This window comes from Dermochelys coriacea, chromosome 3 (genome assembly GCF_009764565.3).
Source record: "Dermochelys coriacea isolate rDerCor1 chromosome 3, rDerCor1.pri.v4, whole genome shotgun sequence".
NCBI lineage: Eukaryota > Metazoa > Chordata > Testudines > Dermochelyidae > Dermochelys > Dermochelys coriacea.
Genome location: NC_050070.1, coordinates 195,911,271 through 195,934,733, shown reverse-complemented (window position 1 = coordinate 195,934,733; position 23,463 = coordinate 195,911,271). Strand labels below are relative to the sequence as shown.

General features: G+C 40.7%; 1 protein-coding gene across 6 annotated transcripts in view; it reads right to left on the bottom strand.

Annotated features, from left to right (window-relative positions):
* Positions 1–261: 261 nt before the first annotated feature.
* PELI1 (pellino E3 ubiquitin protein ligase 1) overlaps positions 262–23,463 on the bottom strand; it is a 55,533-nt gene continuing 32,331 nt past the window's right edge. For 5 of the 6 annotated variants that reach the window (XM_038396599.2, XM_043512031.1, XM_043512032.1 and 2 more), the window contains exons 2-7: positions 15,727–15,871; positions 14,641–14,770; positions 11,686–11,787; positions 3,701–3,898; positions 3,402–3,590; positions 262–2,410 (exon numbers count right to left, since the gene is read on the bottom strand). In XM_038396599.2, coding sequence (XP_038252527.1) covers positions 1,844–2,410; positions 3,402–3,590; positions 3,701–3,898; positions 11,686–11,787; positions 14,641–14,770; positions 15,727–15,797 — 1,257 coding nt within the window. In that variant the 5' untranslated portion in view covers positions 15,798–15,871 and the 3' untranslated portion in view covers positions 262–1,843. Of the gene's footprint in view, positions 2,411–3,401; positions 3,591–3,700; positions 3,899–11,685; positions 11,788–14,640; positions 14,771–15,726; positions 15,872–19,524; positions 19,603–23,463 lie in introns of those variants that run through there. The other variant, XM_043512033.1, reaches the window with a different exon arrangement.

Here is a 23,463-nt window from a genome sequence, read left to right as displayed (position 1 = left end):
ACTACAATACAGGGATTCCTTGTTGCATAAGTCTCATTACTTAATGCACAAAACCTGAAAAATGTCAAAATCAATTATATTTCTTTGAAATGGTGTAACAGCAGTTATACAAGACAGCTAATTGAACTTATAATACAGGTTTCCTGACACATACATTTCCTGAGTGAACCAAACAATATATATATGTATCTTTTTAAAATGGAGAAAGAATTCTTGACAGTAAATAATTCATGACTTCTAAACACAATTCAGTTTGTTTTCACCAAGAAAAGTTCAGAACAGCTTTGTGATAGGATAAATTAAAGCTATGCTACAGAGTAAGAGAATTTGCTACTATCAGTTTATACCGTACATATTTCCAATCCAAAGTAGAGAAACCAGTTTAAAAAAAAAAAAAGCTTACCTCAATCCTAAAAGGATTATTTGAATGGGTCACAAAGCATGGTGGATTAGCCTCAAATTCCATGTAATGCACTGGCCTTCTCTGGTGAGGGATTGTTGGGGGGTGAAGGGGGCGGAGGGGCAAAGAAAGAGGAGCATTTTGGGGGAGGGATATTGAAAGTGAGACTAAAAACGGACTTAAAATCAGCCATGGTGAGAGTAACTTTTCTGCAAGCTTCCTCCACCTCAAGAGCCATGAATATAACTCAATCTCAATCTGATCTTTTCCTGAGCACAGACTGCCAATTGTGCCAATTTACATGATGGTTTGGGGATGTGGACAAACATCTTAGCTCCAAGGCTGCAATGTCTTCAATTGTCACCTAAATACATATTTGTACCCAGCTCTGTGGAGCTGAAAGGCAAAGTATATGAAGCCAGTGTGCCATCTACCCACCCTGCATACAAATTAAGGGATTAGACTAAAAGCAGAATGAATAATTTTCTTTAAATTGAACACAGCTTTCTGGCTAATTCACGGCTTTTTTCTAACAGTGAAGAACAAATGAGTCTTGGCTGTTCATTTTTTGTTGTTTAAATAAATAAAAAGCCTCAAACATTGCTAATGGTAAATAAAAGATTAGTTAATAGAAGGAGAAAAATCCTTAACCTAGTTTCAAATTGCTTATTCAAAGAATCAGGTAAATGTTTTCTTGTGACCAGTTCTTTTATTATAGTCCTACCCAATGGAGAGACATTTTAAAAAGTCCATCATAATTATCTTTTGTGAGGTTAAAGCATATTTTTACACCAATGTAATTTGCATTAATTTTGTTTAAAAAGCATTCAGCTACTCTAAGAACTCAATAGTACTCTAGATTTTAAAAAGGTACTTCTACAGTTTTCTTCTAACCTTCCCCCATCAAGGACTATTCTATGCATCCAGTCAATGGATTTCACACACTACTACCATGCTGCTCCTCTATCAAAATGCCATAAGATAATTTCAATAATAAAGATAAATAGAAAAAGTTAATATACATGTTGCTATATTTTACAATGTTTGCATCCAACCTGTAAACTAATGTCCTTTGAACTGACCATATTTACCCTCAGTTATACCCCGCCCCCCCCCAAAAAAGCAACTTTTAACACACCAAGGACATGTTATTCAAAAACATTAAATTGAAGGCATTGAATTTCACTATGTATAAATTCCCTTCCCTTCTCCAAAAGTAGACATTAAACAAAGTCAGGAACTTTCCCTTTCCTCCCCATAATCTTGTTGTTTCTAGGCTTCTCCTCATCTAGAAAGGGATTTAGCTGCTGTAACAAAACAAAACAAAAATAATCTTCATTTTAATGCAAACTGTCAAAACCCAGAGAATATGAAATAGACAGTTTGTTTAAAATCAGAATTGCTTAGCTTATAAATTTAACGAAGTCCTGGGAGACACGCGTATTAGTCAAGAGGTCCTTGGAAAATAAGTCTGATGTAACCCTGTTCGCCAGCCAGCTGATGTGCACAGAACGGACAAGCTGCATGAAAAGTGTGAGTACCATGAGGAAGAGGAATTTGGGACCAATATGCAGTTGTTTTTTCTGAGCACACATGTCCACATGGGCTGAACGCATGAGTTGGAGGTCCTGCATCTACATAAAATCCAGCTTCACATCCAAGCCACAGAGGCACATAGGGGCCAACAGAGCGGCACATGGGACATTCTCTATCCTTCCCATCTCTTTCCTCTTTGTTTCCCCAGTTGTGATAGCCATGTACGTGGCCACAGTTGAGATACACCCACGGTTGCTTTTCATCTACAACATCTTTCCTCTTCATACTAGGAAATGCTAATGTGTTAAACCCTACAGGGCACTGAGGCCTGGCAGCATTTATTTCCTGTCTTAGAGCTTCCAAGTGCTTCACCGTAGGAGTGCGTGAAAGGCCTTCGGCAGTTCGCCACAGCATCGTTGCTCCACACAGATCGATTAATGAGCCATCTTGGAGTTGGTTGGTTTCATTCTCAACCTGGGATGGAAATGCACAGAGATCACAAAGTTACTCAAACTGACTGTATAGATTTTGAAGAAAACAACTGTAAAACCTGGCTAGGGAGCTCTGGCCAAGAGTTTCAACTAGCAGTGATTTTAGGTGCTCAATCTGAGATACCTGAAAGAGCTTGATATTTAGAGGGTAGGTGCTCAGAATTATTTGAAAATCAGGCACCTTTAACTATGTCTCAAGTTCAGGACCCTAAAACTGAAGCCACCAAAAGCACACATATGCCTAATCATCATGAACTCCTCCTTCCTGATCATGCAACCAGCTAAGTTGATTAAAGAAAGAGCAATAGTTTGCCATGGGAGCAAGCAACATTAGTCTTAAGTTAGTAGTAGTGTATGCAAACACACCACACACACACAGGAATCAACACACCATCTTTCCTAAACAAATGCATCACAACTTAAAATAAGTAAAACATCTGATTTAAAAATTTTTTACTCAGGGAAAAAAAAAGTCATATCAAGACAAGTCTGGTTTTATATCTCATGAATCTTTCTAGAGCAAGGTTTACATTACATTAACTCTGAAACATCCAAAGAACTGTGGGAATTCCCCTCCCCCAGAAAATGAGAAAAACGTGAGTAAAGATGCAAGTGAAAAGGGAGGGTTAGGAAATAATTAAAAAAAAAAACCTTTTAAAAAGCCCACATCATGATGTAGCAAAGCTTCCACTGCTCACAGACCAACACGCTAGACTGGGCCACTAAATTTAGCACAGCAGTGTAGACAAACAATAAATGAATGATTTAGGGCCAGATTCTGCCGGTCTTACTCGGGTTGAGTAGCATCTTACTCCATGAGCAGCCACTAAAATTAATGTGACTAAATACAGAGTAAGGCCCTATACTGTTTAAGTCAATCAAGCATACTCTGGCCCTTATGTAGCCCTAGGTACAGCCTTAAACAATGTATCTATATCAAACATTGAGCATAAAATGCTATTCACGACACTTACCATTTTTCCCCTCTGCTGAGCTGATCTGGTTTCACGGAGGCTGAACACATTCCCACACACAGATATCTCCCTCCATATCCCTGGTTTGGAGTCTTCAGTAAATCCATTGCGTGGATGCATAACAAGAACTCCATTTGTGGTTAACCCATCCATCTGTCCATCGGATGTCTTCCACTTGGCAGCTTTTTCCTATGAGGAATGACAATGACAGAACTTCCATTCATCTGTAATTCTGAGGTATAAACTAGTATTTTAAATATAAGCCTGCACTGAGCTGGGAAGAGAAAGCATCTCTTTACCCCAAGAAAGATGTTTTTCGATGAGTCAAATCCCGCAGCGTATATTCTTGCTGTAAAAGGAGGGTTCCGTTCACATATGATTCTGCAAGCAAACCTTGATATAGTGCTCTGTACAGACTGTGTATCTGAATTACTCTGACTTCCAGGAACCGTATCTGTCACTACGAAGTCTATAGGGCTTTCTGTTGACCGGCCAATCTGAGGAGGGAAAAAAACAAAACAAAAAAACAACACACACGACTTAGAAGCTACAGTACAAAATATTTAAACTTAAACATTTTAAAGTGGTCAAGAATAAACCATGACCTTTCAGAGACTAAAGACATTTTACCGCCTGAGACTAACCCCCTTGAACTAGTAAGTTATTCCACCTCTAATTTGATTGCAGCATTGCTGTAGTCATATTGTCTCTCATAAAATGGGACCAGTGTAGGTAAAGTAATATATCTTTTAATGGATCAGCTTCTGTTGGTGCAGACTACAAGATTTCGAGCTTCACAGAGCTCATCTTCAAGTCTAGGGAAGGTAACAGAGATAGCTAACCCAAATACAAGTGGGGCAGATTGTTAAACATAACAGGTTCACACATGCTGTAGGAGACCACTTAAAAAGTAGGAGGCAATTAAGAGTTGGCAGGCAGTGGGGTGTGTTACAAATTGTTGTAAAGCAGCGTCTCAGAGTCCATGGAATTTAGCATCTAGCAGAGTTATGCATTTAAGTTCCCAGGCTTGCCTTTTGAAGGTGTGTAGGTTTCCTTTGAGGATGAAGATTGAGAGATCAGATATGAAGTGATTGCTTTATGAAAAGTGTTTGCCCACAGGTGATATGGTGTTTGTCTTATTTTTCTGTTGGAATTCATTTGAGAGCGTAGCAATTGATTTTATGCACAGAATAGTTGAGGTACACCACAAGTTGTGATAAGATTCATGGGTTCTATACGTGCCAGACAGGTGTATTGTGGGTGATATTAATCATTGTAGCAGTGGAGATATGTCTGATGGTTTTGCATCTGTTGTTGCTTTGAGTTGGTGTGTCCTGATTGGTGGGGAGCTAGCTATTGGATGAGCAAGACAAAGTTGGATGGTTGTTTGAAGGCCAGAAGTGGGGTTTGGGAAAGATTTCGTTAGGATGTGGTCCCCATCAAATATGGGTTGTAACTGTTTGATGATACCCCATATGAATTCTAGTGTGGGGCTTTAGGAGAAACTAGGGGTAATACTTAGTCTTGCCTTGAGTGCAGGGGCCTGGATCAGATGATCTCTTGAGGTCCCTTCCAGTTATATGATTCTATGTGGTCAGTGGGTTCCCCCCCCACCCTTGTACTGAAGCAGGTTCTCCCAGGGTATTTGGGTGACCCTTTCCATGATGCTATCTACTTCTCCAGTGGAGTGCCCTTGTTAAGTGAAGGTTTCATGTATGTTTAGGTGAGTATCCCAGACTTTGTCTGGAGCAAGTCCCGTATATCGTGTGCCTGGCTGTAGACAGATTTCTTAACTTGCCTCGAATGGTTGCTGGATCCATGAAGGTAAGTGTGGTGATCTAGGGATTTCTTGTATATAGTCTCATGTGGGGTTCCATTGTTGAAGATGATCATGGTGTCCAGGAAGTTAATGCTACTGTGGGAGTGTTCTAGAAAGATTGATGAACAGGTGTCACACTTCAGGTGGCTGACTTTCTATCAATCAGGACCTTCCACAGAAACATAAGGGGCTGGTCTCCCTTGTCTTCCTTCATAAAAGATTTTTTACCTAAGCAGGTTTCTCATCTATATTCCATTTCCAGGTATTTCAACTTGTTGGTTGAAGGAACCATCTTTCTCAGCTTGCAAGAGCCTGGCCCCTTGTGTCCGTCTAGTGATAGATACCAGACATGGTATCTGTCTTCTGTCTTGCTTATATCTTCCAAAGTTCAAGAGACAGGATGACCTCATGCTGTTTTCCCCCTTCCTATGCACTTCTGATTCTCCTGTATGTAAATGGGGATTCCATTGTTTTGATTCCACCGTGCTTAATTTACATAGGGGACAGGTATATAGCTGTGACATTGCCTCCTGTCTGGGAGAGACCTGTTACCCCTTTGTTTGGGTGAAGACTGTAAAGCTGAATATCAGTGAGTACCCATAATTTCTTGGGTTTCAGAGTAGCAGCCGTGTTAATCTGTATTTGCAAAAAAAAAAAAAAAAAAAAAAGGAGTACTTGTGGCACCTTAGAGACTAAAATTTATTTGAGCATAAGCTTTCGTGAACTACAGCTCACTTCATCGGATGCATTCGGTGGGAAATTCAATGCATCCGATGAAGTGAGCTGTAGCTCATGAAAGCTTATGCTCAAATAAATTTGTTAGTCTCTAAGGTGCCACAAGTACTCCTTTTCTTTTTGCATAATTTCTTGTATAGTGTTAATACATACACAGTAGAACCTCAGAGTTATGAACACCTCGGGAATGGAGGTTGTTCGTAACTGTAAACAAAATGTTATGGTTGTTTTTTCAAAAGTTTACAACTGAACATTGGACTTAATACAGCTTTGAAACTTTACTACGCAGAAGAATTTTTTTTTTTTTTTAATAGTTTACGTTTAACAATACTGTACTGTATTTGATTTTTGTGTGTCTGCTGCTGCCGGTTTGTGTACTTCTGGTTCCAAATGAGATGTGTGATTGACTGGTCAGTTCATAACTCTGGTGTTCATAACTGAGGTTTTACTCCATTTCACAATGAAATTAATGACCAATGTGTTATTAAATTTCAAAATATATTACATAACCTTTTAAATAAATATCATGACACTAGTGTGGGAGGTGTAGTGAGTATGTCAGGCCGGATAAGAATTGCTGACACAGTAGTGAATCAGAAATGGGCCCCTGTGTCGCAATCGGTGATGGGAAATTTCTGAGGGCATTTAGGCTCTGTCCAGAAGATGATCAATATATCTCAGGTATATCATTAGTTTCATGGCATATTATTCCAGAAATTCCTCTGAGGTGGTCCATGAAGAGGCTGGCATGCTGGGGGAGTCGTCCTAGAATTCATGGCTGCTCCCCTGGTTTGGACAACATTTGTTGTTAAATGTGAAGTTGTGGGTGAGAATGAAAAGGCTGAGTTTGGCAATGTGTTTAGGGTGGAATTTTGAGCGTTGTACATTATCTTCTAGGCATTTGAGGCATGCAGCAATACAATCATGGTGAGGGATGTTGGTGTACAGGGAGGTGACATCCACATAGCAGAAAGTGTGTGTTCTGGGGGGTTGTTAATGTCAGAGTTATTGGAGGAAGTCTGTAGTGTCTTGGAGGAAGTTGGTTGTGTGTGTGGTGTGGTTTAAGGCCGTTTCTGTGAGTCCTGATATTTCTTCAGTAAGAGTTCTATGGTGAGATATGATGGGTCTGCCTGGGAAGCATGTAGAATCTGGGGTGGTTTGTGAGGGATGAAGTTGGAGAGTTTTTCTTGGAGTTGTTTGGAGAAGGATTTGATGGTAATTTTAAATTCCTGTATGAATTGTGTTGTGGCATCTTAGAGTTCTTTATAATAAGTGGTGTTAGAATTGTCTGTTGGCCATGATTAAAGACTATGATGGCATCCCCTTTGGTTGCAGGTTTGATCACTTTCTGGTGGCTGGATTTCAGTTACTGTATTACTATCTTCTCAGTAGTACAAAGATTGGGTGAACTGCAATATTTGTTGAGGATTTCAGAGTATCTTTTCCTGAAGCAACCAATCTAATGATTTAGTGTGTGGTTTCCTCCGCTGTAGGACATCCAGTCAGATTATTTCTTTTTCTTATCTTATTCGGTGGGGATGTGATAGTTGTGGGTGGCGTCATCTTCACTGTGAAAGAACTCCTTGAGGCAGAGTCAGCGGAAGAATTCTTCTAGTTCTCCACATGTTAATGTGGCATCAGGTTCTATGTTGGGGCAGAATTTAGTCCCTTAGAGTACGATACTTTAGTTTCAATTAGGTGGAGTCTGATAGGTTGAGGATGCTGAGGGGTTGTGTAGCATCCATGTGGTGGGACCTGCTGTCTTGGGTTCTCTGGAGTTGTTGTAGCTGTTTTCACTTTTGTTCCTCTGTTGGATGGCTATCAGCTTTTTCTTCATCATCATAATTTTGGGTTTTCTGCATGATCTTCAGGTAGATTTCTTGTTTTTTTTCCCCCCTTCCAGCGTGAGATTTTTGTTTTCGTTTGAGATAGTCCCTTCTGGAGTATGCAGGAGATGGTTCCTTGACGACCTCTAAAATTTGGTTTATTTAGGAGGCAGAAAGCAGCCAATAGAAAGAAAAAACTGTAGTGAAGTCAGATGCGACAGAACTTCCCCCTGGAGGCAGTCGCACCAGAAAGGTGAGTCCCAATATCTAAGTCAGCCCCAGATCAGCAGCTGCAATGTCAAAATAGTGGGAAAGTGATCTCTTTAATCATGGGGGGAGGAGAGGGGAAATGATTGAGCCCCTAATGGCTGCATGAACCCACCACATGTTCCAATTCTTGACACCAAGTTTAGGACCTATTGGAAATACAGATTAGAAAACACCTGGAACATGCGAGTTCGCCCTCCAGTTCTGATGGGGCATTGGAAAGCAGGGTCCTTCTTGTTAAGAGAGACAAGGTACAAGAAGCTTGCGTTTACAATGAAATCCCTGCCATAACAGAACATTTGGGGCAGGGGGGGAAAGGGGAGGGAATCTACCTTCAGTGCATTTGCTGACAAGGTAGTTCCCCCTCTTCTGGTTGCAAACAATTGGCTGAATTATGTCTTCAGTGCAGACCTATTCAACATGCCTGACTATGGTGGGGTTGCATGAAACTGACTGCCCTGTCAGTTGGGTTTGTTACAATGCTTGAAGAGTTTAAAGGGAAGTTTTTACCCTATTCCATCCAGGATATTCAAATAGATAGATCCAAATGACTGGGGTGCTACTGAATTCAACAACTTGCTGCCAGAGCTCTCCAATTCCATACCCATTTATGGAATTGACAGATGACCCCTTTTCCCAATTTTCATGGTAGAGTGGATTACACTACTACAAAAGTGAGAGTAAGGAGACCAGGCACTCGGGGTAGTTTTTGATGGGGGATGGAGGGGTTTGCTGTAGGGGATGTGGGGAGTCAATACATTTCTTCTATTGCATGTACTCTGCTTTCTAGGCAGGATAAACCCATCAGTCCACATGGACTGCCACAGGTTATTTTAAAGAAGCCTGACTGAAGAACATTTTTACAAAGATAGCTTATTTGTTCCTCCTCTTTAGAGGGCCTAGGGAATTACAGACCCATCAGACTAACTTCTATACCAGAAAGATACTGAAACAAATGAACAAACAATCAGTTTTCAAGCATCCAGGGGAACATAGGGTGATAAGTCATGCCAAATTGACCTCATTTCCTTCTCTGACAGGGTTACTGGCCTAGTGGAGGGGGGAGGTGTAGACATGATGTACCTTGATTTTAGTAAGGCTTTTTATAGTCTCGAATGACAATCTCATAAGCAAACAAGGGAAATGTGGTCTAGGTCAGTGCTACTCAAAGTGGTGGTCCGCGCACATTGGGGGAAAAAAAATTGCTGGTCCCCCCCACATCAGACATCTTGAGAAGCACTGTTCTAGGTGAAGTTACTATAAGATACCTAGTTGGGGAAAGGAAAAAAAAAATCACAATCAATAGTTCATTATCAAACTGGGAGGATGCATCTAGTGGGGTCCCACACTAGTCAATATTTTCACTAACGATTTGGATAATGGAGAGGAGTATGCTTATAAAATCTGTGGACGGCACCACACTGGAAGGGATTGCAAGCCAGAATTAGAATTCAAAATGCCCTTGGAGAAATGATCTGAAATCATCAAGATGAAATTCAACATACACAAGTGCAATGAACTACACTTCGGAAGGAAAATAATCAAATGCATAAATACAAAATGAGGAATAACTGGCTAGGCAGTAATACTGCAGAAAAGGATCTGGGGGTTATAGTGGATCAGAAATGGAATATAAATCAACAATGTGATGCAGTTACAAAAAAGGCTAATATTCTGAGAGGTATTAACAGGAATGTTATATCTAAGACACTGAAGGTAATTTTTCCCTCTCTACTCAGCACTGGTCAGACCTCAGCTGGAACACTGTGTCCAGTTTTGGGAAACACACTAAGATGTGAACAATCTGGAAAGGGTCCACAGGAGAGCAACAAAAATTAAGGATTTAGAAAACATCACCTGTGAAGAAAGGTTAAAAAACTAGACATGTTTAGCCTGAGGAAAGACAAATGAAGGGGGAGCTGAGAACAGTCTTCAAAACATATTAAGAGCCATTATAAAGAGGATGATGATCAGTTCTCCATATGCACTGAAGGTAGGACAAGAGGTAATGGGCTTAATTTGCAGCAGCAAGGGAAAGTTAGGAAGGTTTTTTCCTAATGTCTAGCCTAACTATAAAGATAGTTAAACACTGGAATAGGAGTAGGAAGGTTGTGGAATCCCTGTCATTGGAAGTTTAAGAACAGGTTAGATAAACACCAGTCAGGTATTCTTGGTCCTGCGCCTCAGCACAAAGGGATGGACTAGATGACCTCTTGAGGTCCCTTCCAGCCTTACTGATTCCCAACACAGAATCACAGAAATGTAAGAAAGAGATAGATAATAAGACAGAAATATCATGTTGCCTTTATATAAATCCATAGTACGTCCACATCTTGAATATTGCACACAGATGTCATCGCCCCATCTCAAAAAAAAAAAAATGATATTGGACTTGGAAAAGGTTCAGAAAAGGTCAACAAAAGTTATTACGGTTATGGAACAGCTGCCATTTGAGGAGAGATTAATAAGACTGGGACTTTTCAGCGTGGAAAAGAGACAACATAAGGGAATATAATAGAGGTCTATGAAATCATGACTGGTGTGGAGAAAGTAAATAAGGAAGTGTTATTTACTTCTCCTAACACAAGAACTAGGGGCCACCAAATTAAATTAATAGGCAGCAGATTTAAAAGAAACAAAAGGAAGTATTTTTTCACACAACGCACAGTCAACCTGTGGAACTCTTTGCCAGATGATGTTGTGAAGGCCAAGACAAAAACAGGGTTCAAAAAAGAACTAGGTAAGTTCATGGAGGATAGATCCATCAGTAGCTAATAGCCAGGATGGGCAAGGATGGTGTCCCTCGCCTGTGTCTGCTAGAAGTTGGGAATGGACGACGGGATGGATTACTTGATGATTGCCTGTTCTGTTCATTCCCTCTGGCGCACCTGGCATTGGCCACTGTCGGAAGATAGGATTCTGGGCTGGATGGACCTTTGGTCTGACCCAGTATGGCCATTCTTATGTTCAAAAAAACCCTTTTTTGGTAGCTCAGTCATGGCAAATTAGTTTAACTTCCACACAGGATTCAATCACTGGAGAGGAGAGGAACAAACCCTCATTTTTAAAAACCAAACCCTTTACTTTTGAGGAAAGCTGTGAGAGATATTAAAAGTATGCTGTGGGCCCAATTCTGTTTGAATATGCAGACTCCACTGAAGGCAATGGAATGACTTCGGATTTACAATGGTGTATCAGAAGTGGGCCCTATATGCCAACATTTCACAGTACAGAATTCACTCTTAAATATTACTAGACTTTCTTGAAAAAGTTTGTGCTGTTTTTTCATAGCACAAAATAGTTATTGGTCCAACCAGTCACACTTGCATTTCCACTGCACCTACTAGTGGCTGATCCTCAAAGCACTTTGTAAGCAAGATCTTTAGCTTCAAGCTCCCCCTGTGAGACAGTTATCCCTTACTCTCCATTTTATAGAAGACAGATGAGTTAAGTGACTGGCCACAGCCACGAAGGATGTCTGTGGCAGAATGAAGAGTAGAACCCTGCTCCTTGTCCTGGTAGATTAGTCACAAACACATTTCACCTTCAAACACTGAAAAAAATTTGAGTGAGAGTACGTCTTGTGCCATTTTCTTATAATGGTAAGAAAAATATATACTGCACATGCTTTACATACCTGAAACATATCAGTGTTGCTGTCATGTGTATATTCAACCACCACCGTCTGGGCCCGAGACAAGGTATACGATATGCTATGTTGGTCTTTGTTGCTTATTGCCTATAGAAAATTAAAATATATATTAAAAAGAAAGAATATTTGAGCATCACAAAGGAAAACAAACACAAGTCAATTGACAAAGAGGAACAACCCAAGTAGACTTATAGTAGACAGACTGACACGTCAATGCTCGTGTTATTTTGTAAGTTAAAAGATTGCAAGAAAAAAGGCACAAAAATTGTGGCTTCGCTGTAGACAGATACTGATTTTAAACATGACACACACACAGTACACTGTCTGAATCTTAATTTAATGGTCTGGTTTAGCAATCTAGAGGTTCTGCATTGGTAAAAACATTGCATTGGTAAAAACTACAGCACTTAGATTTCCCAGACCTGGCACCCTAAAAAGAATGTGAGTGGAGTATAGTAAGCATCAGTGTGAAGTTCCGTGAGCTGTGCTAAGTCCATAAGAGTTGTATTTGGCCTCCAAACTAGAAAATTCTAAGTGTTTTACTATCACCTGCAACCCAGTTAGTTATTTCAAATACTATTCAGCTTTGGAACAAAGAGGTGAGATTTATCCAAGCTAAAATCAAAAGTGTGAAGTAATCAAAATGAGACATTAGGTAAATGCTCTCCTCACTACATGGTTATGCAAGACACCAACATCTACTGAGACTGAAGCCACCTCTTACAGGGATACGTACAGACATAAGTGTGGAAGGAGCCTTCCTTGTTTAATTCCTCCTCTCAACGGCTGCTGACAGTTGCAGTCCTTGCATGCTCCTGGTTAACACAGTTACAAGTGGTGGGGCCCTGATCCTCCTCCTCATCTAGTGGAGTTAGCCAACTGTGGAAGAAAGTACATGCTACCCACTCCCCATAAGGAGGTGCTCCCCCAGCAGATTAGTAATTCTGCAACACCTTGTAGAGATAGTAAATAAGCTATGTAGCTTACAACAAACATTAAGGGCTAGACTATGCCAGGCTCTTGTGTAGGGGCATGGAGGGTGGGGAATGAGGGTTCAAAGGACTCTCTTTACCATGTACTCCCCCGCCCTTCAAGTTCCAGACACAACCACAGTCACTGCAATCTGGGAAGTGCAAGTCCGCTCCCTTCTAGCGGCCCTGGAGGAACAATCCACAACGGCGCATGGCACACTGCACATCTACAGAACTCTGAAAGGGGCAATGCCTTCTGAATCCCAACCCCTCCAGGATTTCCCCTGGCTGCTGTAGCTTGGCACGGCCCTCATTGGTGGGCTGGATACAAACACTATGCTCAGGTCTAGGAATATAGCCAGCCTTCTGTTGTGCTTGATGACTGCACAAACTGACAGGTGCAAATTTGCTAAAGGTGTGTCACTGCAGTGCTAAACCTGTTCAGACACCAGAGTTAAAAAATAAAATAATGCAGGACTGATCCAGAAACAGACGCAACTGGTACCTTCACCACATTGAAACAAGACACATGTTATGTGACAGACACATTAGTCATGGCTAGTGTTAGGCACACTTTGGCCTAGACACAAAAGATGCAAAGAATGATTAAGCATGGCAAAGGCTAAAAATACTAGCATTGCATTTGTAAAACCTCCCCATCCTGACCTTTTGCAACAGCAAGGGCGGGGGGTAGAGGAGTGGATTTTATTTTAACAGCCCTTTTAGACACCGATATCATGGGGTGATTAGTAAGCTACCTGGACAAAAAGCAGTAAGTGCTGCTAGCAAAGCAAAGGAAATGGAAATTTACTCAACACAGGATGCAAAATACCTAGCAAAATACATTAAACTTTCAGTTTGTCAGCCAGGGCTGTGGGGGTTTTGGAGGTTTGTGCCATTTTTGACTTGCAAAACAATGGCTAGTTGTCTATAACTGAACAAGTACGTCTTCATAATCTGCTTGTGAATGAAGTACTTGTGAGGCTGGAGAAATAGTGAACTCAATAGGAGCTGTGAGCACATCAACTGGATTACAGCATCAGAACCAAACCCCTCTTCTATACTTCTCTCCAATTAAAAAAGCACCCAGCTATTTTATGCAATTCCCTGAGCTAAAGGTGTATGAACTGGTACTCCCCATTGTCAGAGCATTTAGAGACACTAACAGAGTCAGATCCTATAGCCCTTACACATGAGAGTGGGACCACATTGGCTCCATTGTGTTTAGTCATAGGCCTGAATCTGAAACGTGCCGAATACCTCCTGCAAGGCTGCTAAGCATCTTCAGTTCCCATAGACTTCAGTGGGAGCAGTTGGCACTCAGCAGCTCATTGAAAATATTCTGCATCTGGCAGGATTGGTTCCAGTGCAAGTGTGCATGGAGCCCAGACAGTAGTTGTCAGCTCCAGCCAGAATCACCTTTTACACTTTAAGCTCCATCAGTGCTCCTTCCTGGGTTTAAAACTTTCCCTGCTCTCCCTCCTAGGGAGAATCTTGCACTTGATTTTAAGCCCCTTGCAACACTTTTTGTGAAACAGCTCCTTTCACCCTTGCCCCAGCTGTGGCTGACCACCACCACCAGTGGACTGAGTAGCAGGTGTATTCGGAGTGCACAGCTCCACAGGAAGCACAGACCTAGCTCTAGTTACATAGACTGAGAAAACAGGAAATCTGAAGTACACCTTGGTAGCATGTTCTGGAGGAAAACCAAACAATATGACCAGCTTAACTCTTAGTAGTTATTTGTGTTATGTGGTGAGACTGGACACTGGATTTGTTTGTGTTAAATGATTTCTTTTTCAATAAGTGAAAGGCACCAACAGGATGGACACCTCCCAACCATTTCCCACACAGGGCCTGATACTTCCAACACCAGTTTTACATCTGGGTAATTACACTGAGCTCAGTAGATTTACACTGGTGTCAGAGAGCAGACTCTGGCCTACAGCTAACAAGCTGTCACACTTACCTTTGCTGCTTGAGGAGTGCAGGCAATATGCACGGTGCTGGGTTTCACCCCATTTGCCTTGGGTCTTTTAAATAAAGCAAACCTACTTTTCCTTCTTCCTCGATCTCCATTTGGCAGAGAGCCATTATACCTGTGAAAAAAGCCATTATGCAGATAAAATATATGAAGAAATTAATTTGGACTGATTGCTAAACAAGTATTGTGTAGTAGATCTAAAAACCAAGTTTCACTGTGAACAATTATGAAAAAAGAAGCAGCTAGACAGCTGCACAGGACTCTAAGCCTGAGAATAGATGAATATGGTATACAGACATTTCTCTGGGTGTACAGAATTAAATGGTGCAGTCGAAAAACAGATGGAGAAAATCATGTGTGCACGTTTAGGGCCCAATCCTGCTCACAACTTCAAAGGGAGCAGGAGCAGGCCCTAAGCTGGTAAATGTGTCAGATTTATAGTTACAAGAAGCATTATAGTCAATAATTTGCTTGTATAACAGGACGACTCCTATGAGTAACACTTATTGCAAAAGGACTATTTTTTCCAGAGAAGATCTCAGATAAATAACAAACACCCCTTTCCTCTAATTAGGGCTTACTTAGACTAGGAGAAAAGATGTTTTTATAAAGTATGTTTGTTAACATGTTTTAATACCCTACTGAAGACAGGAGCAGCCCCCACAGATCACATTGTACTATAACACATTAGCTGATCAATTTGCCTAGTCTGCACTAGGATTCTAAAATACGTTAGCTAGCGTGTTTTTAATAAAACCTTGTTTATCCTAGTCTAGACAAGACTTTAAAAAGGAGGATTTCCTTCTATGTTATCAAAGATCCTGTCTTTCCAGCCACAGACTGGGAACTCTGAAGTGGTCATTAGTATGCTGGGTGTTTAATACCACATAGCTTGCCTAGCCTGGAAAGCAAGAGAATGGAGCTAGAAATCAAAGCCAGGTCTTCCACACAACAGTTCAAAGCCCTATCAAAGCCCCATGTGATTGGCTCACTTTTCATTGCAGAGGCACTGCAGTAATCTAACATTTGACCTCACTGCTATGCACTCTCATTTCTAAACAAGACACTTACCCCAATACAATCAGTTCACCATATTTTACTGGTGTTTTAGATGGATGATTTTCTTGATCAGGAGAAAACATGAGCTTAGTTAGTGACGTCGTCTTAAATTCCAGTTCTCTGATCAAGAGCCTGGGCAGACTTTTTTCATTATTTCCTGTAAAATAATAAAGGTAAAAATAAATTAGCAAGATGTCAAAGAAATTAGTTACTGTCTGCAAATCAGCTATACACAATGGCTTAAGTGAGCGTGCACATCCAGCATAACCATATATTGTTCCACATGTCTATCTTCTGGTTGGCTGGACCTGCTGCAGTAGTGGAATCATTTCATATACATTGTTTTCCCATGTTTCAGTTTGTCTTGAATAACTGCTTCTGCCATGTATATAAGAGAGAGTGCACACAATTCCAGTTAGACTTCCTTCAAGTAACTCCTGGAATCACCAAAACATAGCCTATAAAGAGGCTAATTTAAGTGTGGTAATAGGGTCTAATGTTGCCATGGCAGAATGGATCTGTAATAAGAGTTTTCATTTACCCTTCCTGATTATTTAACATAAGTGATGTAGAACTGCACTAGATATGCTTGGTGATGCTTTGGGGTAGACCCTCAAGACAGAACGTTGCTTAGTAAGAAGACTAGAATGAGAATATATTTTCTGATCATTAATTGTCCAGAGCACATAAGTTTTATCAAATATATTTGTGATTCAAAATTATTTGCTCAATAATAATTCTTGCGCTGTTGAGTGTGAGCAGTTAAGTGCAAGTATTTGATATTACAGCGAGTTTTGACTGGACACAGAGGTCACATGGTATGCTTCTGTCTCCAGACTGGATGAGTTTAATTCTTAGAACCTGACTTCCAGTGTAAATACCCGTGATTAAAATTTCACAACTGTTTTACCATGGATTCTCTAAAATTACCTTAAAATTTGCTGCAAACTTCCCTTCCAGTAAACTTATTCACTAGAGCTACTTCTGGACAGAACACACAGGGGATATGAATGCAGACATAGTGAACAGCCTGTTATTTGCAGAAAAAGCCCTGAATTATTCCCCCACATCTGTTAATGAGAATCATTTCCGGTACTACAGATCTCATATTTTTAAGGGAATAGACAGGTTAAGTGACTTGTCCCACAGAGAGTGAGCGACAGAAGAAGGATCTGAACTCAAGAGTTCCACATGCTAAACTCAATCCACTAATTGATGATAGCTCAACTCAACAACTCACGCACGCGAGTTGTTGGTGTTTGTGCAAGTGACCACCTTTTTTATCTTCCCATCCCAACGAAACAATTTAGGGTTAATAATAAATAAAATAAATGATTAATTATTTCTTTCCATTACTGTAGCACATGGGAGCCCTGGTACTTGCACAGAACTTCACATGTTTAAAAGCTCCTTACAAAACCCTAAAACAATCCTCACATGCCTGAGACAGGGAACCATTATCTGCATTTAACAGATGGAGAAACTCCGGCACAGTGGATTAAATGACTTGCACAAAGCCATTCAGCAAGTCAGCAGCAGAGCTTGGTATAGAACCCAGGTGTTCTGGTTCACAGTCCCACGTTCCAACCACAAGACCACACGTCTAAGGTGACCCAGGTGAGACCTTAAATCTTTCACTTGAAAAACTACAAAGGAAGGCAAAAAATTTATATGACAGAATATTTAATCTGAAACACAGGGTGAAAAAATGACCCGAAATAGAACTAACATACATAGTAGCGACAAAGCCAGCTAAATTAAAGACTTGTTTGAACACACTCACAGTAGCTGTTTAGTCTCTCTTGCAAAACACCAGGAACACTTAATGGGAGTCAGGTGTTCAGCACTTATCAGGAGATGCTCAGCAATGCAGGATTGGGCCCTAACTAAACAAAGCTTTGAGTGCCTTTCACAGTTTACTGGCAAATATTTAGATGCCCTCGATATTAATCCCAATTAACCTAGTCCCACAAGTCACCTGTTGGTATGCGTCATAAATTATGTTACAGGTAATTCTCACAATTGGGACTGAGAGATTACCCAGTATTTATTTCTTTTGGGGGTGGGGGTGAGGAGTCAAATTAAAGTCAGTCCATTTTCCCATATATACAAATAATGGATTTAAAACCTTACCTTAATGTTTTCAATTATTTGATTTTTGCCTGCACACAGTCTAGTAACACAGGGTTATATCTAGTAACATACTGAACGAGTCAATCGTCCAACTATGGGAGACCAAAGAATTTAGGGCAAAACATTTCAAACTTAAGTAATCTGCACCACCAGCAGCTCTCATTAGCTTCAACAGGAGCTACAGGTGCTCAGCACCTTTTGAAAATCAGGGTACTTTTATTTAGGAGCCTAAGCATGGGTTCAGGAGCTAACTTTAGGTATTTAGGTTTGAGACTATTGGCCATGACTCCGTTCCGTTGCATGTGAATTCCTAAGAAGTCACAATACAGAAAGAAAACCTGCCTGCTGGTTTGATGATCAAAGTTAGTAAAGGCAGGCATGCGGGGAGTATTTAATTGTTATTATTTCAAAAGATTAAAAGGGAAGTTTTTTTTTTTAAATAACCTACAAGTTTAGGGCTCAGTCCTGAAACCCTTACTCACTGAACAGTATTTACATAAACATCACATCAACAGACCAGATCACCAGCCCCCCACAATGCCTTCAGTGAACTGAGCCCAGGAATGCAAGAGCCAACACCATGGAGACACTGTGCCTGCACAGGTTTCAGAGTGGTAGCCGTGTTAGTCTGTATCAGCAAAAAGAAAGTACTCCTCGTTCTTTGTGCCTACACACCAGCTCTGCTCCCCAGTGGGATTGCCCTTACACCCTGGCAGCGCAGTTCCGCTGGAGACAAACTACCAAGAACTTCTTGGGGCCACATCTTCCCCTATGATGGGGCTCACTAGCAAGATACAGCCTAGGCACGGAGAGCCTGTAGGTTTGGGCCTGCATTGGGTGCCTTGAAGCACATGGGTCTGCAACAGCCTGTCACCATCTTTGTTAGCCATAACCGCAACAGCAGCATTTCCTGTTTTGCTTTCTCTAGTGTTTCTCCATGCTCAATATAAAATGGATTTACCTCCATGTTGGTCTGGGCAAAAGCATGTTACAAGCAACTATTCATCACCTTTAAATGTCAAAGAGACACCCCTACATTTCTAGTCTTCTCTTTAATGACTAACCCATTTATAAAATGCAGATAAGAAGAATAGAGGCCGCGGAAGAGATCAAAGTTCAGTCTTCTCTGCGTACCGCCACTTTTGCCTAAGCCATCACATTTCATAGTCAGCACTTTGCATTTTCTCTTCTGAAGAGTACACTGAATATCATTAAAATCTTGACATTTGCTGCTCAGTCATTTAACTGCCATGGAATCTGCAGTACTGTCCATGAGGGAATACTATTAGACCGGTAAATAAGATTTGAATGGTACCGTGCCTTGCTTACTTGTAAGAGTACTGAGCAGTATACTTAAAGCTGCCTCATGCTGGCAGGACCAGAGGATATAGGAAAAGATCTGAGAGATAGCAGTTATGATTTTGGTGTGAAAAGGTCTGGAACGTTCTCCCCTTGCTATTTTTCACGTAATAATTTGTTCTGTGGAGAGCCCTGGAAAAATGCAGCTGCCAGCCCCAAAGTCAGGTTCTGACCCTCTGCCTCTCACCAGCTGTAATGGGAATTACACATGCAGGTTCAGAGGAGAATAAACCTCTTTGAAGAATTACATAAACAGATGGCCAAGCAACCTCATTCTGGAGAAGAGCGCTACAGAACAGAAACCAAAGAGACTCCTACCATTGACCAAAATAGTGGATCATGTTTCATGTTAAACACCAATTCAGCCAGGACAACAGCCTCTTTTGATGCACCACTTCACACTGCTAAAGAGAGAGTTATCTTTTAATTTGGAAACCACGGTACAAAAAGATTTTGTTCACACCTAAATCTAAAACACGCCCTAATTCATTTTTGTTAAGCTAAGAATCCAAACCAAACTCATTTTGTGGGGATACAACCACATTAAGATCTTATTCCCCCAGGGGAAAATTCAAGAATTACAAAACCAATTATTGTAATCATGGGAACAACTGTTTCTCCACTGCCAGAGGAAGGCAGTAATTTGCATGAACGTTTTTGAACTAAAATTCTCCAGCTTTTTATGCTAAATTCAAGCGTATACGCTTTTGTCAATTGCACCTGGAAGGCCTGATTTTCAGAAGTACTAAACACCAACTCCTCCAAACTCAAGTACCTACAAAACTCAGGCCCTCAGTGACAAATTCAGAGGTGGCATACATGTTGACAGATGTTACACATGGGTAAGTCAGTGTAAGCGGGTGTAACACACGCTAAGGAATCCAAGGGGGAGGCCGTCAGCCTCCTCATGCACCTTCTCACTGCCCTTATTAGTTGCATTTCTTGTGACGCTATCCCCTTGACATGTAATTGCACGCAATTTTTTGAAATGACACACCACCATTTATATTAGCTCTGAATATGTCCCCTCCCCACCCCGTTTGCAATGAAACCTGGGCATGCTCTACAATGGAATTTCAGCCATACTGGTTTAAGACTCTATTGTCCTCTAACACGATTCACACCAGTGCAAGTCATTTCTACACTGGGGCTTTGCACCAATGGCTGAAAAGTACAGACAAAGCCTTTGTCAGGTTTGTCTTTGTTTTTAATGTTATAGACAATTATGTTTTCTTAAAATCATTTATGACTTTTTAAAAGAATCCTTTACCCAGACCTTTTGTGGACTCCCCTCTGAGAACTGCAAGAACTGCAACTTAAATCAAGTTTAAATAGAAAGTCTTCCAATGAAATTTCTAAGTAGTCTTACTGAAATTTCACAAAATTGAAAATTACACTCAATATTATAGGGTCTTCTGAGGAAGTGGTGGAGGTCTATTTGCATCCATCATTTAGAACTGGACAAAGTACTTAAGGATTTACTGTAGGAAACCCTCCTGATTTGGCAGGATTTATTTAATAAGCCTTTTCTTTCTCAATTCCCTGCATTTCTATGATCAGTATAATGTGCCTTTTTAATCTTTCATAAAACGACGAGAAAGTCTTTAAGAGTCAAACAAGGTTAATGTAAGAGATTATAGAAATACAATTCAGTAGTCTCCTTGAAATCTCACATCTAAAAGATCAATTATCTTGGCACAATGATAGTCAAGATCTTCAGCACAGGCAGCTGAAAACTCAGTAGTTATCAGATCTCCTGCCCCTAGAACCTGGTCAGTAATTTTTCCATGTCAGGGAAACTTTCTTCAGTTTTACCATCTAGAACAGTTCAATAAGGAACTGAAAGCGATTTTCTATTTTCTAAGCTTGTAAAGGTTCTTGTGAGGTGATCTAGCCTCTCAGACTCCCAACAACTAATCAGACTGGAGAGAGAATGTTATGAAGCTTTCCTAGCTGAACACCCTTCTCAAAGTCTCCTATTGTTTCCTCCTTTGAAAAGAGGGCATTGTCAGACATGCCATACACAGCTCTTAGGGCAGTGGTTCTCAACCAGGATAAGTGTACCACTGGGAGTATGCAGAGGTTTTCCAGGGGGTGCAACAACTGATCTGAACATTTGCCTAGTTTTACAACAGCTTACATAGAAAGAATTGGCAAAGTCAGTACAAACTAAAATTTCATAATGACTTGTTTATACTGCTCTATATACTATACAAAAAGAAAAGGAGGACTTGTGGCACCTTAGAGACTAACAGCTACAGCTCACTTCACGAAAGCTTATGCTCAAATAAATTTGTTAGTCTCTAAGGTGCCACAAGTCCTCCTTTTCTTTTTGCAAATTCAGACTAACACGGCTGCTACTCTGAAACCTATATACTATACAGTGAAATAAGTACAATATTTATATTCCAATTGATTTTACAATTATAGGGCAAAAGCAAGCAAGCAATTTTTTCAGTAATAGTGTGCTGTGACACTTGTATTTTATGTCTGATTTGTTAGCAAGATGTTTTAAAGTGAGGTGAAATTTGGAGGTAGGCAAGAGAAAGGGGGGGCACAGTAGACTGAAAAGGTTGAGAGCCACTATCTTAGGGGAAAGAATCCACTAGCCCAGCCAATCTACCAGTTGAAGGATTTACATGAAAGCTAACAATTTATGACGCAGTAGTACCTAATGGCTGGTTCAAACCCATTGTGTTAGATATTGTACAGACATCAAGTGAATTTAAAATTCTTAGCGTCTTCCTCATCAGCCATGCTCCTTCCTCAATTGCAGAACTTTGATCTCAAACAAATACAATTTTTACTCCAAAAACAAAAGCCTTGTCCATTTACATTTTTGGAAGTTCAGAAGGGAAGATGACTTGACAACTCAGAGCACTGGGAACAGGGTACATGTCCTTCCCCTCAAGATCATTGCTTCAGATACAGCAAAGGGGCCAAATCTTGCATACTCCTATGCGTGTGAGTAGTTCTATTAAATTCAATGTGATTATTCATGTAAGCAAAGTGACTCATGCATAAGTATTAGCAAGGCTCGCAGTGGCTGAAAACCGTTATTCTATGGCTGTTTGGTGATTTACATGTAACAAGCTGGTGATCTCAGTCAGCTCCTAAAGGACAGCTGTTACTACCACAAAAGATACCATCATAATGGACACTAATTTGCATCCTTATTGGCAGTCTCAGCAGAGAAACCTAACTACTGAACAGTCATGGTGAATGGAGGATACTTTCACCCTTAGAACTGGTTCCTCCAGAGCAGGGAAGAGCCAGGAGGGTTGGGTAGTTTTCACTGTTGCTGTCCAGGGTGTACGTATTTTGTGGAAAGATTGAGGACATCATGTCCACAAAGCTGTCAAACAGACCAAACTCAAAAACAGAATATTTTTAAATGCAGTCTAGAAAAGACAAAGCAACTTTCCTAAGAGTTCTCTACCCCTCCCCTTCTTTACATCATCTCAATCATGGAAACGTTTGTCTCTTGCTGTGACAGGCAGAGAGAGTCGGATTTTAATATGCAATGATGTTGTAGCTGTATTGGTCCCACGATATTAGAGACAAGGTACCTTTTATTAGACCAACTTCTCCTGGGGGGGGGGGGGGATGGAGAGAGAGAGAACGAGAACTTCTGTTGGTGTTCAGAAGTTAGTCTAATAAAAATCTTACCTCACCCACTTTGTCCCCATAGATTTTTGGGTATACTTAGGCTAAGGGATGGGGGGAAAGGTTATTTCCACATCTCTTCTGTTAGACAATACAGGCACTTAGGAATACTTCACACCACATAAGGACCAACACACTTGTATCGAACCATATGTTGTGGGAGCAAGCAATATATATACAAGAAGCAAACACCAACGGAAACCTGCAACAACTTCACTGACTACATTTATACTGAGAGCAGAATTTGGCTGTAATATAAGTGATAGAACAAAACGCTTTCATGCTTTGAAGGGGAGCTGGCTGAAGTTTGCCAAATTTGACAAAGCTTTTATTTGAAAATTCAGGTTTGTTGGGGAAAAAGCACAACCAAGTGTTGAGGTTTTTCTACCAGTTGTACTTCTATGTCCGGTTCTCAGCCACATGATTACTGCAGTATTTTCTGATCAAATGGGTCCATATATACACATTAGTCTTTCCTGTGGCTGCTATTAAGTCTATAGATCCTGTCTGGGATTTTTTGGTTTATTCCGACACCAGAGGGTGAACTGATTGGTGCACATCACCTAGAGGAGTTAATTAATGAAGCCTACT